The sequence below is a fragment of the Cinclus cinclus genome, chromosome 2, assembly GCF_963662255.1.
Source record: "Cinclus cinclus chromosome 2, bCinCin1.1, whole genome shotgun sequence".
Lineage (NCBI taxonomy): Eukaryota > Metazoa > Chordata > Aves > Passeriformes > Cinclidae > Cinclus > Cinclus cinclus.
The window spans coordinates 103,827,640-103,844,121 of NC_085047.1; the positions used below are offsets into that span (position 1 = coordinate 103,827,640).

Consider the following 16,482-nt stretch of genomic DNA (forward strand, 5'->3'; position numbering starts at 1 on the left):
GATACATTGAGTAAATCACGCACCCCTATGATATCCACTGCATTTGGTGTAAAAAAAGCCCTGAGGTTTTTCCCTCTTTCATCCCTATTTCTCCTAAAAACATGTTTATTGGGATATAATAAGGAATATATAATTGTCAGTCAGGAATAAAAAGTATTTCTTTTTACTTTGTTTCCCAGGTGCCTTAGATCTAACTGTGTATCATGTCCTGTTCCAGGGCAGGTGCAAGGGAATTATATGACCTTTCTTTTTAAAACTCAATGTACATCTGTTAATGCTTTACAAAATATAGTCTTTTTTTCAGAGTAGTTGCAGCTGTAACTATGTCCTGTTCCCAGTCAGAATATACAGAATGCAGTCAGCAGAAGGACACTGGAGCTCATATGATACTGAGAAGGGATTTGGTTGCAAGAGTGAACCATCAGAATGCTTTCAAAATTTTAGATTTAATGTTATTTTTGAACAAGAGTTTAAGACTTTCAACATCTTTAAGCCAAAAATTGTGTAGGTCTGACTTTTAGACCTATATCCTCTGCCTCTTCACCTTCTTTTTAAATCAATAATGATTTTTCCTAAGGTCTTTTGTCCTTTAATGTTCATGACTGTGAAGACTTTTCTGAGGGATCTGTTTCTTTGTGTTGCAGGTCATTAAGTTATGGTGCCATAGGAGTGATCGTTGGCCATGAGTTTACTCATGGATTTGATAGCAATGGTGAGTATTTGACTGCATTTTCATAAGGCTTTTATTTACAGAGTTGACAGATTAAAAAAGCTGACTTGTACATGCTGTAGTATTTTTATTGTCTTGGTTTTTTTTTTAATGGTGCTGGGGGGTGTGAAAAAATTATAAACTTGTATTTATTAGATTTATTTACCTGGAATATTGCTTGTCTGAATTGGATTTTGTTTGGTAAGAAATACCACAAGTTTGATTCTTTCTGTTTGCCTTGAGTGAAAACTGCATCAACAACAGATTCTGAAAGTCCTAACAGGGGGAGGGAGAGAGTGGGAAGGGCAAAGGGATAATTTCTGATTGATAAAAATTACTTCCAAGAAAACTTTTCATTTCAGGTTTAACATTTTTCAAAAGATAATTGCATGAGTTTTAGAATACAATACTGGAACAAGAGTGGTACAGAAAAGGTGTTGTAAAATATTAAAATTAAATTCAAAAAAAGGAGGGGGAAAAATGGTCAGAAAATATCAATCCAATTGTCCTGACAAACTGGGTGGATTGGGGCATTGTCACTGCCTAGGTTTAGCTGTCTCAGAAAAGTGCTTTTTAAAATTTGGCTCCTGAGAGAAAGTGAGGGGAGATGGAGGAGAAGGGAGGTGCAGGGTGGAACTTGAACCTCCTCCCCCAGGGGGTAATTTTGACTTTGCTTATGTTGTGTAATATTAAATACCTTAAAAAACCCAAACAACAACAAACAAACAAACAAAACCTTGTATCCTGTTCCCACTGCTCTATAACGCTTTGTGTTAGCAAACATTCCAGAATGGAGACATTTTTCTTCATAAACTCCCACCTTGTGTAGGTGAGCACCTAATCTCTGCCTTGTCTCCTGCTAGTCAGAAAGGAACCCAAGGTTTAATTCCTTAAGAAGACCCTTCCTTCTTGCCAGGTTCTTACCTTCCAAATATAGAAATAAATACATGTCTAGGGAATTTGTCACCTGGAACAAGACAGAGAAGAAAAAAATAAAGAAACAAAAAGATTAAACAAAACATCTTCAGTATTGTGTCTCTGTTGCTCCTTACCTCTCCCTCCTGCAGTTGCAAAGAAGAATCAAATCACAGAGAAGGCTGCATCCACATGGGCAGCTAAACACACTCTCAGAAAAGTCCAAATATGTCTTGTGTCTGACTGTCTGGAGTCATGATGGAGATTAAATACTCTCCTACAAATGTTGGGGAGCAGGAACCTGAGGCTGAAACAAGCCACTGCTGTAACCATCAGCCTGGGCAATGGGATGTATGTATTCCCTGTTTCCATAAGTAGGGTTTAGATGTTCTGGTTTTGCTCCAAAGTGAAAAATGGAAACTTCAGATGTTTGCATGAAATGGATTTGTTTCCTGATCAAGTGAAGAATTAATAATAAACTACTCATCATCACATTTTCAGAATGAAAGATATATGATCTGAGGATGAAAAATACAATTATACTTGCAAGAAAGCTAAATGCCTCTTACACTATGTAATTATAAAATGTACTATAGAACTCATTAGTCATTACTATCTTTTTCTGCAAATGGAAATTATGACAATAAATAGAATGCCAGCTTTTCACTGCTGATTTGAGTGGGGTCAAGATTTTGCTCACTGATCCTATTCATTTTGTACACACACTTATATGAGAACATTAATCTCTCATTTCTGCGAAGGTGGTAGATTCCTAAACTGTAAAAGTTTTTCTCCTGCAAAAACATTTGTTTTCTTTCTTTTCTTTTTGAGGTCGGAAATATGACAAAAATGGAAATTTAGACCCTTGGTGGACGACTGATTCTGAAGAAAAATTTAAAGAGAAAACAAAATGCATGATTAATCAGTACAACAATTACTACTGGAAGCAAGCTGGCTTACATGTATGTAAACCACCAGTGACTGAAAACAGTGGTGCATGTAAGGGAGTTTGGGTTGCTGTGCCTTTTTTTCTTTTTTAAGTTCTCTTTTTATAAATCCCAACGTATTGGGATATTAGGCTACCAACTAAATTTCTCACAACAAATGATTTTTTGAGGTGAATAATTGTGTAAAAAATTGTCTGTCAGGTTTGATTAGTCCAGTCAAATACCACTACCCACATTCTGGTGACAGGGTTAAACCATTTCTCTCCATCATATTGTTTTGGAATCAGAGGAAGAAGATGAAGCCACTCAGCAGGGCTGGTCTAATTAATGTGAGCATGTTAAATATCTTCTGAAGATGAGGTCTGTGATGAAAACTGAGCAGTCACTCTTTTAGAATGAATATAATAGCATGTTTTATAGATTCCTTTAACAATTCTGCCTGTTATTTATTGCAGCTATAAAATGGATGCATAAGCCCTACTTTATTTCAGATTCAACTCTTGCTATTTCTTCCATGTGTGAGCACAGACCCCATTTGTATGTTTAATCAGGGGAATATGACAGCAGTAGCTCCTAGAAAAGGATTGAGACAGAAAGTGCAAGGGAATTGTTTCTGTTTCATTGTCTATCAGAGGTATGGGCTTCCTTGAAAATGTGTACATTCATATGTGTGTCCAAAATGAGGATAAACATCCCAGGCCTTCAGAAATGAGTAGCTGAAATTCCACTAATGTTGTCTGGGGCACGATTTTAATCTTGGTTTTCAGGATAAAACACATATTCCAGTCCCCACTCAATTCTATCACCTCTACCAACATTTTAGAAATACTAGTACATCTTTGTCTTTTTAGAATAGAGAGGCCCTATGAAATGCTTATCAACAATTCTAGCACTTTTGCCAGGTTTGTTTGTGCTGATCTTAGAGGTAACAAAACCATATTGTGGTCCAGTCTGAAGTCCAGCAACTCAGACTTGAAAAACTTCATAATCAGCTAATTTACAAAAAAAAATTCTCAGGCTGATTCCTGAATATTTGTAGGACAAAAACTGCCATTACAAAAATGCCACTCAAAGATCATTGAAACCTTCCCCAAGGATGTGGCTGAGCCCTTTCCTTTCCTCTGCCATTGGCTTGGCTATCCCTTTTACCTTTTGCACTGTCTCTTGAGATGAGGTAGGTCTGAATTTCCTCCCAGTGTAGATACTGCCTTTGAAGTCCATGGATGGGATTACTAGAGAGAACCTGTTACCCACAGCCTTGTCATCCCATTCCTTTCATATCCACAGGATAACCAAAAGCACATTTTACATGATAGAAGAGTTTTCTACTTTTCTGCCACATTTTATAGCTTTGGTAGGAAGAACTATGCAAGCAAAGACCTTTTTTTATTATCATTTTGGCCTGTCATTTATATCAATGTTCTGCTGTTTTTTTACCCTTGTATGAATATTTTTCATGGATCAAGAAACCTATTTATTCTTCTTCCTTCTCATCTGGTATGCAATAAAAATGTCTCCAGAAAAGAAGTCTAATGAAAGAAAAAGTGGATATAGAAGTAGCTTTAGAGTGCAATAATCACATAAAGTCATCTCATCAAATAAGGGGCTTATCATGGTCCCTGATCCCTACCACAAACTGTCTGTGCAGAGTAGTCTCAAATACCTGATCCAGAGCTGCCTGAGATTAGCAGAAAGAATTCTTCGACTTTTTAGATGAACTGTTGCCCTGTGCCACTGTTGGGTTACTCTGATCGTGTGGTCTAAGTCAGTCTCCTTCACAAGCCCAGTGCAAGTGAAATGTGTGAGCAGGAGGGCCATGGAGAAAGGCAGCTGGTGTGCATGCCCCTTCCCTGCTGTCCCAGCACCTTTTGTCCTAAAAGCTCTCTCACCTCAGTCTCCATCTTCCTGAGGGCAGGGGAGAGCTGACAGGAAAGGGTAGCACTTTCCTCTGTGGCTCCCATTTTTCCTGTAACGTTGTACCCGAGGCATGAAGTAAGATGTCCTGAGTCCAACCTGGGTGCTCATCTGCACTGAGTGTGAGGTTGTGCACCGGTTTCTGGCCATTCCCTTGGTGTTTTTACCTCTTCTTCTCCATATTCTCCTCTTTTGCCATCCTGAAACTGAGTCCTGATGCCAACCCCACTGTACTGATCCCTGTGGCATGGGAGAGCTGATGACTGCAGCTAGCATTGACCTTCAGAGCCCTGCTCAAAACTCTGCTCGATTTTCTTGCTTATTTGAGGCACAGGAGAAAGTAAAGCTGCTTAATTACAAATACAGTTGGTAACACAAGGAGCTTAGTAGGCTGGGTGAGTAGAGATAATGCTACCCCAGCAGAAATTAGGATTTCTTTGTAATGATATTGCACTTGGTAATGCCAGGAGACCAGTTTCCTCACAAAGTCTATATAGTGCACTTTCCCACAATACATTCTTGTTGCTATTCCTCCTGCTCTTGGAATCAATGCCCAGGAGAAGCAACAGGAATCTCCTTTGCAGATATTTTTAGACCACTGAATATACTAGCAATTTTGATTCTGTCTCTGACAGTTATTTTTAATCACGCTTATTTATGTTATGACTTGGAAGTTATTTTAGCATCCCAGTAGTATAGTAAGAGTTATGTAGAGAAATAAACATAACCTTTTAGACCAAAGTTTAAGAAAAAGGCTACTGGATCTCAGATATAACCAGATATAAACCGTCCTTAGGGGAAAATTCCTGACACTCAGCTCAAAGATCAGGAACTGGATTCTTAAGTGCATTCTATCTACGATATTTTGTGCAATAGAGATCTATGACCAGAGCCAGGATAACTCATCACAGAAAATAGTTCACTGGCAGTATTTGCATGAAAGCCCAGTTTTCTTAAACAAAGCTGGTTGAAATTGACTGAGGTTGTTCTTGCCTTGTTTCACTTTTCCCCCCTTTTTTGAAGTTGATCAAGTCCTAAGTTCAGAAATGGGTCAAATGACTGATGTTCTTTCATTCTGCCAAGGTGAAAGGGAAGAGAACTTTAGCAGAAAACATTGCAGATAATGGAGGTTTGCGAGAAGCTTTCAGGGTAAGTAGATGGAAAATATCTGAAACATCATATTATTTAAAAATAAAATTTAAAAAAGCTGTGGTTATCTTCATTTTGCTGAAAGGCACTTAGTATCGCTTTCTTATCAGGCATACAGGAAATGGATTACAGAAAAGAGGGGAGGAGAAGAAGAGCCTTTGCTGCCAGGCCTTGAGTTCACACATAACCAGCTTTTCTTTCTGAGTTATGCCCATGTGAGTAGTACAAATGTGTTTCAAACCCCCACCTATTAACCTGAGCAACGTGCAGTGCAGAGATGAGCTTGCTTGTTTTCAACAATCTGCATCACCCAAACACAGATTTTGAGAGTATAAGCAGAAACTTCTCCCACAATTATTATTTCTTTATCTTTCCTTCTTTATCCTCAACTACTCATGATGCCAGAACTGCAAAAATTATTCTTGGATTTGTGCTGTCACAGCAACTTACTTTCTTCTCTCTACTTCCCTGCACTAAAAGGCTCTTCCTGCATGTATTGACTCCTGAGCTTCCTTCAATTTTTACTAACACCATTTGTTACTGTGTATGTTGTTCAAGGAAACTAAGCAGCAATGAAGAAAGTTTTAGTTTATTTTCTCATCTGTACACTAAATATGCTGTAACAAAACTTTGATAAGGGATGTGAGCCTTTTAGAAAAAAACATAGAGCAAGGGAGATTAGAAATTATTTATTTGAGTACACTAACTGGGGCAAAATTCCTACATGAGATGTAAAAGGCTATAAAACTTTGCCACCAGTCAAAGGAATAGATCATTCCTAACTGAAAAAACAGGATCCAGTGCAACTAGTCCTGGCTGAAAATAATTTCTCTGCTGAGAGTCAGTGTAGCAGTCTATGGGCCTATGGCTGTTTGACTATATTGAACAATGGAAATATTCCACTTTCACTGTTTATGCTGAATTGAGTTTCACCTCGTGTCAGTTTTTCTCCAAGGAAATGTTGAAGCTATGGGGAACATCTGGGGGTCTTACAGGACCACTGCAGGAATCATGTCCAGAGGGCCCTCACAGGGAGGGCACATGCACAGTGAGAGCAGTACCCTTGAGCTCAGTCTATTTCCACAAAGCTCAAGACACTCAACAGACTTATTTAAAATGTCAGTACTGTGTTCAGCCAGAAAAAAATTGCACTGAACTCCATTGAAATCCTATGGGCAACCTGGCTTATAGGATTTAGCTGATAGAAATATTTAATGTAGAGACTTAGGTAAGGTAGGGGCAGTTTAAAGGAAACTTTTCATGAAGTGGATCCTACAGCATAAGAGGGATTATTCAGTTGTACAAATATTTTATCTATGCTTTTTTTTTAGTCAGTTATGATTGGGTTAAGTATCTTATCAGAAACAGGGAACTGGGAACCACTGATGGAAATGTGGAAAATGTGTAATTTCAAAAGAAACCGACATTCCAACATGGCATAAATATGTCAGGTAATACTGCAGCAATTCTAGAGATGATAAGCATCATTATGTGTGCCTTTTATACAAATTACATAGTTTTGAGATCAAGAAGTATGTTTGGTAATTAGTAAGGTGTGCGATGCTGCAGCACAAGCTGAAAGACAAGCTACCATTACAGAGAAGTTCAAAAAAAGAACTAGTAAAGTGACTGTTGTTAGATGATGGGAAAAAACAAATTTGAAAAACAAGAGAATATACCAGGAGAAAACTGCAGACTGGTAAAGGTGAAATGAACTAGGAATTTATGGTGTCTTTCTATTTTATGCATTCTATGCATTATAGGCATCTTAAGAACAGTGACATTGTATTTTGCTTTACATAAAAAAGTAATCCCAGATAATGCTTGTTTCTGGGTTTTTAAATTTTTTTTTTTTTATTTTATTAGGTAAGATGCAATTCCTTTAGACCGGAATCTGCGAGGGAGCAAATATATACTGGAGCTCACAGCCCTCCTCAGTTCAGGTAGTGCAAATATGGTATTTCCTCAGTGTACACACAGAATCAATCACTGCAGAACAGAAGTGCAGAAATATAGCATTTTAAGAGGGAGTTAAGAGCAAACACAAAATTGGACTGTGCTCTTGGTTTAGATGGAAATTGAACTGGTTTTATTAGATTATCTTTCACTATTAGAAATGCTCTCCTGTAAAATTGAGGAGCTTGCATCTACCTTCAAAAACATTTGAACCAGAACACACCCTGATCCCTGTGATGTCCTGTAATCATGGCCTGAGTACCTAAAATGCCTCATCTATCACTTTGTTTCCCTAAGCAATTCTAGTTTAGAAAGCAGTGAGTATAAGGAGGGTCCTTGATTTAATCTGAGTTCATTAAAACCTTCTAAGTCTCGACTTTGAATTACATTGATAATGCAGAGCCAAACGTGCCCTGTGAGTTCAGTTCAAGACCAAACTCTTCCATTGGCCTTGAAGGGACACTTTGCTTGAAGGAGCTGCTTGAAGGTAGTCCAGCCATAACAGAGGGAGTCTGTTCCTTGCAAAAGGCGTCCCACAGGCTCATCTAGCCACAGACGTTCATGACCTCCCTGCCATGGGAAGGGGGGAAGTTTTAGAGGATGCACGGGAATTAGGAAGACAGAGTTTATTGTTCTGCTTCTTCCCCAAGAGCATATTGGTTTTGTTGTGATTCACGTTGGTTGCATTTACTTAACTAAGAATTCTGTGTTTGCCCTTCTTCAAGTACTACATTACCTTTTTGTTTGGATAAAGGATGTTAACTCCACAAAAAGATTCACGCAATACAGTGGATTATCTACCTTCTAGAGAATTCTACCACCTTCTGTGGACCAAATGTTATACCAGCTAGTGAGGGTAAAAGTAGTGCAGTATGCAAATTTGTGTGCCTTTTAACATCGAAAATACGTAATGACAATGAAGACAGGAGCATCAGGCTGACCTTCAGCGTACAGAGGTATTCTTTTCATAATTCCTGCCCTTGTTAAGACTTTGGTAAAATAACCATCTGCTGTCTTTAAAATCTTCAGGTTTATTTACCTACAGTTATATTTATATTCTGAATCATTACATAGTTACATTCCCATGAGATGGTGATATACATGGAACTCTAGGGGTATTTATTAGGAAGACTCCTGAAGGCATCAGGCAATGAAAGAAAATTTCAGAAAAGCTTAGATTAATTTGAGATCTAGAAAATATAGACAAAATTTTTTCTTAGTTTTTGTGTGAGATACTGAGAATTGGCTTCTGTTTCAGAACTGAAGAAAAGCACTGGTGCTTGTCTCCTCTTGCAAATCATATCAGCTGGGCTAACAAATTATCTTATCTATTTCTCCCAACTTGATTTCATTTGTGTCCCAAAACCATGATAAGCATAACTGCTATACAGCCAGCTCCAACACTGACAGCTCTTTCTGTCCAAAAAGCTCCAACAGCCTTTTAAAAAGTAATTATAAAAGGTAACAATAAGAGTTATAGAGATTAACAACATGTGTCTTGAGCACAGGTGTGTGCATCTGAACTAATCACACTAGCTTCTCTTCACAGTCAAAAAGGAAATTGCATTATAGAAGTTAATATATATTTATAAATAATCTTTCAGCAGGTAATAAATTTAAATTACTTTGACTCTGCAAGTACATCTTTCTATTGATTTTCAAGGGAGGCCAGCATGACCTGCTCAAGGAAAGGTGTCTCTACTGTAATTCAATGGGATGAAATCTAGGCACTCCACTCTGATTTCAGTTAATGTATGGCAATATCAAACCATGGGTAGAAAAGTGGCAAGTATGCACACATAAAGATTTTTTTCACTGGATAAATTCTGGGTTTATTTGTTTTTAATTGGCAGATTTTCAGTATTAGCATGTGTCTTTGATATTTTTGAATACTGATTTCAGATTGAAATCCCTGGCATGGCAGGCAGAACTCCCACCAACAGCAGCAGCAGTTCCACATGACCAGCTCTTGCTGTTCCAATCCCTGAATATGTATCTGCAATTCTTTTTACAGTAAAGCTGTATATCTTATTTGAAGCCTAGCCTCATTTGGTAATCTTCCCTACAAAACTGACCTTTAGGCATTTTTGTGCCAGATGACTGCAAATTTTCTTACTCACAGAAAGTCTAATCAATGTAATAAGAATATTTTCTACCATGCTGAGCTACACTGAGAAGCTGATTGTCTGCAATATAGAAAAATGCCTCCTCACTGCATAACAAAGGAAAGATATACAAATATTATCACAGTAGATATTTTTCTGCTTTTAACTCAGAAAACTCTTTAATACCATTGCAAATTTCAGGTTAATAAATCCCAAGATGGTCAAAAGCGTAGGAAAAAAGCAGCAAACAACACAGCTGCAATCAAGCAAAGGTAAAATAATAGTTTCCGACTGCATCAAATAATGCAGATATGAAAGCAGGAGCCAAGGATGACTGCATGCAAAGCCCAAGCTCTTCTGCTATGCCCGAAGGCACCAGTCTGTAATGCAGACACATTGTCCAGCTTGTGTCAGGCAGGGATGTGCTGCTCTTTCAGTATCACACCACCTGTGGTAGAAGCAAGAGAGCTTGGGAGGTGGTCAGGGCAGAAGACTAAGAAAATATATTTCCAGATTATCAGAGGAGTTGAGACACTCACAGGTGCAAGGCTGAGCTGCCCAGCAAGAGGCTGTAATTGCCCCCTGAGCCTGCAAAGTCCCAGGGACCCAGTGTGTGTGTGGGCAGAGTGTGGTGTTAGGAGAACCTGGAGCCACATGAAACCACTGCCAGCACAAGCCCCGTGTGTGCTTACATCCTCCTGCCTGCTGCACTGCTGCTGGCTGGCAGGGCTGGAAGAAGGATTCCACCACGCACAGCTACTGCTGATCTCCCACTTGTGCTGCCAAGGGTCACATCAGAAAATTGTTCTAAAGGACACTGTATCACAGAATGATTTTGTGTTTCATCGGGTTTCTAGCAAAGCAAGATGTTTCTCAAAGCATGAAACAATATTTGCTTCATATTGGCTTTAACTGGGAGCCCTTCTCCTGAACATTTTGGTTTTATTTGTGGAAAAAATTATATGAAAGCCTGACAATTCATCCTGAAGTGAAAACACTGAAACACTTGCAGACCTGTAGTGTTTGACAAAAGGCAACCTGCGTGTCAATCACTTTTCTCTTTGCAGAGTAATTGGAGCCATGAGCAACTTTGAGGAGTTCCGTAAAGCTTTCAATTGCGCGGCGAACACGACGATGAACCGCGGGGCAGAGTCCTGCCGGCTGTGGTAGCTGGTCCTCCCTTTCAGCTCCCCTGGAAGCAGGAGCCTGCTGTGTGAACTGCTCAAGCCCACTGCCAGAGTCTCAGAATGATGGTCTGAAATCTGGAGAGGTGTTACTTCAAATGCATCTTCCTCATCCATGCTGATGATCTGCATGATCATTCCCTACTTAGAGCCTAGAAAAATTCCAAATAGAAGAGCTTTTCTTTAAGTATAATAATAAAAAGTAACTCCTTTTAACCATAGAACAACTCCGGTTCATCTGCAGCTGCACTGCTGTTGATGGATAACTGCCATTATCAATTCTAATTCCTGACTTATAGTTGAGCAAGACGTAAATGCTAAAATCCAGTTTTAATCTATTGCTCTGCAGGGGTTCTATGCAGAATGCTCCCACAGAAAATTTATTCTTTCTGGATGAAGAAATTCATGAGACCTGCTATAAAGCCAGCCCCTATCTGCTGCATGATACTGCATTTTCATAACTTAAGCTGTCACAGCCCAGCGTGCCATAAATGATGTTGCATGATGTAAAGACACAAGACTTTATATAAGTTCAGTTTAATATGTGAGATTAGTTCCTCTGGTTTTGGAAGAGTTTCAAGCTGAGAAAATACCTCATGGTATCCATCTGTAGGACTAAAACATAAGGGGTACTTGTTAGATCGTGGCCTCTTCTAATTTTAGAACAGCTTATGATAAAAATCAATGTATGGTGAAAATCAGAGGCTCTCAGAGAGCACTCCCAGCACCATGATTCTCATAAATATTGCTGCATTTACTCCGGTTTACATTGTAGCAGTTTTTTCCCAGAGGACAGTTTTTACCTCCTGCTGAAGATAGCTTCATCTACATTTATTTTTTTAAGCCAAGAATACTATACCAGTTTTAAATGATGGCTTTTATAGTGTCTGGATCTTACATGACTTTGTATGTAGTGTATGTGTTTGCTCTAATGTTCTGGATGGGTCAGGATGACTTGTGATTTTAAGGTAAGAGTATGTGACAGAAAAACAGAGTACCAGCATCATTTGATGTCTCTGGAAAAAATGAGCAATTAGGGTAGAGGACTTAAAAACACAGCAAAAATACAGACCAGTTGAGCTTTAAATTTGATTTTTAAGAATATTAATGAAAATATATTTTATTACAGCAGAAAAACTTTAACACATATCTCTCACTGGGGGGAGTGGGTTGGGGGGTGAGGGAGTACACACAGAGCTCTTCTTTTCTAGCAGAAAGGTGCCTCTGTAAGTGGTATATTTATATCTTGTGCATTATTTCATTTCTACATGGTGGAATTATTTCAAAAGGAGTTTCTTTAGACTGATTTAATTACTGCAAATCCATATTGATCTCTAGGTGTATATACAAAATATGATTTTTAAAATATACTTTCATTTTATTTTATCAGTATAGAAATGTTAGTAAGATAAACTTTTTTTACAGGGATTGGTCAAATACTCTTTGTTAAAGACTTGGTTGGATGGTCACATCCAGAGCATGATGGTCAATGGCTCAGAGTTCCAATTGGCATCAGTGACAAGTGGTGTCCCTCAGGGGTCCATATTGGGACCAGTGCCATTTAATATCTTCACTAATGACATAGACAAAGGGACCCTCAGCAAGCTTGCAGATGGCACCAAGCTGAGTGATGCCATCACCTGTAGGATGGGATGGCATCCAATGGAACTTGGACAATAAGCTTTGGCCCTTGGGAATCTCATGAGGTTTAACAAGACCAAGTGCAAGGGGCAGCACCCAGGTCCAGGCAACTCCTTGTATGGAATAAAGGCTGGGGATGAACAGATCAAGAGTAGCCTAGAAGGACTTGGGGGTGCTGGTGAGTGAGAGGCTGGACACAACTCAGCAACAGGCATTTGCAACCCAAAAAACCCAACAGAGTCCTGGGCTGCAGCCAAAGCACTGAGGGCAGCTGAGGTCAAGGGAAGGGAGAGGAGGCCACCAAGGTGATGGAGCACCCCTCCTATGAGGAAAGGTGGTGAGAACTGGGATTGGTCAGCCTGGGGAAAGGAAGGTTTCAGTGTGACCCAAATTTCATTCATCAGTACGTGAAGGGACTCTGCAAGAAAGATGGAGAGGGACTTCTCAGAAGGACATGTAGTGACAGGACAAGGGGGAATGGCTGTAAACTGAGAGTAGTTTTGGGTTAGATGCTAGGAGGACGATCTTTACTGTGAGGGTGCTGAGGCACTGGAACAGACTGCCCAGAGAAGCTAGGGGTTCCTCATCCCTAGAAATGTTCAAGGCCATATTCAAGGATGGGGCTCTGAGCAACCTGGTGGAAGTGCAAGGAGTTGTCCTCACCCATGGCAGGAGGTTGGAATTAGATGATCTTTAAGGCCCCTTACAACCCAAATCACTCTATGATTGTCCAACAGCCATGGTGGAGGAAGGTTTACCCAAGCTAACTGAAACAAATTGGGTTATTTGCCTGTGTGTCTTTATAAAGGAGGGGGACATAATGGAAGTATAATTTATGGAAAAGGACAGGATCTAAAATTACCTTCCAGAGTGAAGGAAGCAGACATTCCTTTTGTCAAGGCTGTGTTGCCACTTTTTAGAAACAGAATATTGTGATTTGGGACCGGAACATTCTTTTACCAATTTTTCCCTGAAAAATCAAAGTTTTCTTAAGAGGAAAGCATTTTCCCTTCCTTCGTGCCAGCTCAGTTCCTTAGTTCCATGGATTAGAGTTTATCATTTGAATTGCCACTACTAAATTGTTTTCCTGGAGATATTTTTCACATAAATCGCAGTGGCAGTATTTTCATAGAGCTTTTCCTCAAACAAGCAGGTATGAGTCTTTAGCAAATGGATACTGTTTGCTGGATAATGGGAAAGTTCCTTACCAAATTGAGTATGTACTGACTTCATTTCTGTGCTCATACGAGCACTGACACAACTTGAAGTTGCCTGCTTTGGATCAACAGCACAAAGTTCAGGGTTGACATCCTGACCCAATTAAAGGTAGTACCAATATGGTTGTTGTCCTCAGAAAAATCAGGATATCAACTTGTGCACTTATCTGAATTTTCTAAATTACTGGAATATGCAGAGATAGTTTCACAACAGTCAACGTTGGGTTTTCTAACTTTATCCCTCAAATCAGAGATGCATTTGCAAGAATTTTTCTCTCATGGTCATTTTCCAGTGGGACAGAGTCTGTCATTTTGTGATTTATGAAGTTGTTTCTCTGTACTGGATAGGAATTTTTTCTAAAATATCTGATGTTTCTTGCCTTAAATGTCACTCTTCCCGCTCCTTGTTAGGCTCAGGTCTTTCATGTTTAGTACCAGGGCACAGGAACTGCTGCAAACTCTTTCATCTTTGCTAGGCCATCTGCTGCAGCAGGCAGGGGTCAGCTTCTGGGCTGGCAGGATAGAAGGGAGCTGGGTGTTTTGGGGGAAATGCCCTAGGAGAGAGGAAGAGAGGGCATGACCAGATTTTGTAGCCTGATTTTGGCAGCTGAGAGGATACCCACACAGAAGTTCTTGCTGCTGGCTGGTACGTTCATCAGTATTATCCTAATTCAGGAAATTCTTGCTGTTGACTCCGGTTCTCAGGGTCTGGGGCTTAGGTCTTGCCTGTGTCCACACAAGGACCCTGGCCTGCCTCACCTGCTGCTTTTTTACCTCAAACCAAAGAGTTGATAATGCCATTTACAGTTCACTTTGGATAAGCTGCTTAGGTACCATTTGGAATGCAAAGCAGAGGTAATTAAGCAAGTTCTTAAAACCTTTGTCATCAAAGACAGCCAAGACATTAATGATGGTTTCTGAGGGCTCTGCCCATTGCCTCTGTTTTATCAGACCACCTGGCTGTACTTTGCTTTTGTGTTGTGACTCCTGGGTCTGTGCCAGCAGTGCCTTCCTACGTTCCTCTCTGGTTCACTTATTACATCTATGCAAACAAATCCCTCACCATATATATCCTTTTCCCAGAGCTTTAAAACTGTTATTTTGCTTAATTTTCAGTAATATTGTAAAATGTTTCTTCCTGTTGGCTGAGTAATCTACTTCTTTTTCAGCGACCAGGAGGGGAAAGGTCTCCTAAGAATGAAACATTTTTACCTTTGTAGTCTGAGGAGACATTTTTCTACTGTGTAGGCATAAAGAAGCAGCCTCTACTCCTGCCCCATGTCTCCTTCTTCAGGTCCTAGAAATATGGAAACCTATTCTATTTTAGTTAACCTAGTCTAGTTTTTCTTAGGTATTTGTTTTGGCTTGGTTTTTTGTTTTGTTTTGGGTTTTTGGTTGTTTTTGGGTTTTTTTTTTTTTGTTTGTTTGTTTTGTTGATGTTTTTTGGGTTCCTTTGTGGGTTTTTTGTTTGTTTTTGTTTTTGTTTGTTTGTTTGTTTGTTTTTGTTTTTGTTTTTGTTTTTGTTTTTGTTTTTTTGTTTAAGCCTGAAATGCTAAAACACCAGTTTATACACTGTGAATATTTCTGTTGATCATATTTTGGAGGACTTAGGTGTCTGAAAAGGCAGCTGTGCTATTCACCTGTATAAAAATGCTTTGGTACATAAATGATGTCCAAGCTGGGTCTGGACACTGAAGGACCAAAAAATTCAACTGAATTAGAAAACTCTGTCTCATCCCCTGTGCAGGGGGACCTCACTACTCTTCACGTAGGAACACTATCATTTCACTAATTGGTTGAATAATTTATAAAATAATCAAATGGGTTTGCATAAAACTTTTCATTGAGTATTATTCAACTACAGGCTTGAAAGTATATCTCATAACAATGTTTTATATATATATATACATATACACAAACACACACACCCATGTATCTGTCAGTGAAATGTTAAAAGCCTGACAACTCAGGAGGCAGAATTATAGTGATTTAAAAGGTCTTTTTTGTTTAAGTCTTTTTAATCTGATTTTTATTTACTGCTCAGTCTATTGTACATTTGAATCTTTTCTATGTGCATAGTACATTGCTTGAGTGTTTTAGAGACAATTATGCTAGCAAATAAAGTGAAAGTGATGAAGAATTCTCCTATGCTTGCAATATGGCAAAACCTTCTTGGCTTGGCACTGTCCAACTATACAATATTACTTCTATAATAAATAGTCTTAGTGAGATGTAATAAAGAGCATAATGATGTGGCCCCGGGTTCTCAAGACTACTTTTACTGCTTGACAGGCTAAGAAGGACCTCCTCTCAGAGAGCTGTGTAGGCATAGCCAGACAGAGTATAGGCTCCACTTGCCCTCATTGCCCTGCTGGAGGCAATTAAAATGAATATCTGATGAGCTCTTGTGGATGAGGGCTGGATGCTGTAAAAGCTGCAGAAGGGCAGACAGCAGAGCTGTCTCAACCAAAACCTGCCTATGAGCCTCCCTCTTCTCCTCTTCCCCAAGTCCATGCCTCTCTCAGCTTTTCAACTGCTTTTAAGTGTTTTCCAGAGGAGTTTTTGACAAGATAGTCTTTGTGCCATGCCTGAGTTTGAACTTCAGCTCAGCACACAATGTACTTCTTAAGTGTGACCAAGCACATGTTCAAGGGCTGTTTGGGCACAGGGACTGTGCCAGGGCCTTATACATCACCAGATGGGCTTTTCTGGGCTTAGTGCTCCATTTCCTGGGCTCTGCCCTGG

The 16,482-nt window shown here is 39.4% G+C and overlaps 1 protein-coding gene across 1 annotated transcript in view; it reads left to right on the top strand.

The window, feature by feature from the left end:
• The window catches only part of PHEX (phosphate regulating endopeptidase X-linked), a 95,417-nt gene extending 84,552 nt beyond the window's left edge, over positions 1-10,865 (top strand). The window contains exons 17-22 of the mRNA XM_062515154.1: positions 645-712; positions 2,456-2,586; positions 5,569-5,634; positions 5,745-5,849; positions 7,501-7,577; positions 10,763-10,865. Of these exons, the coding sequence (XP_062371138.1) occupies positions 645-712; positions 2,456-2,586; positions 5,569-5,634; positions 5,745-5,849; positions 7,501-7,577; positions 10,763-10,865 (550 nt within the window). The remainder of the gene's footprint in view (positions 1-644; positions 713-2,455; positions 2,587-5,568; positions 5,635-5,744; positions 5,850-7,500; positions 7,578-10,762) is intronic.
• The last annotated feature ends 5,617 nt before the right edge of the window (positions 10,866-16,482 follow it).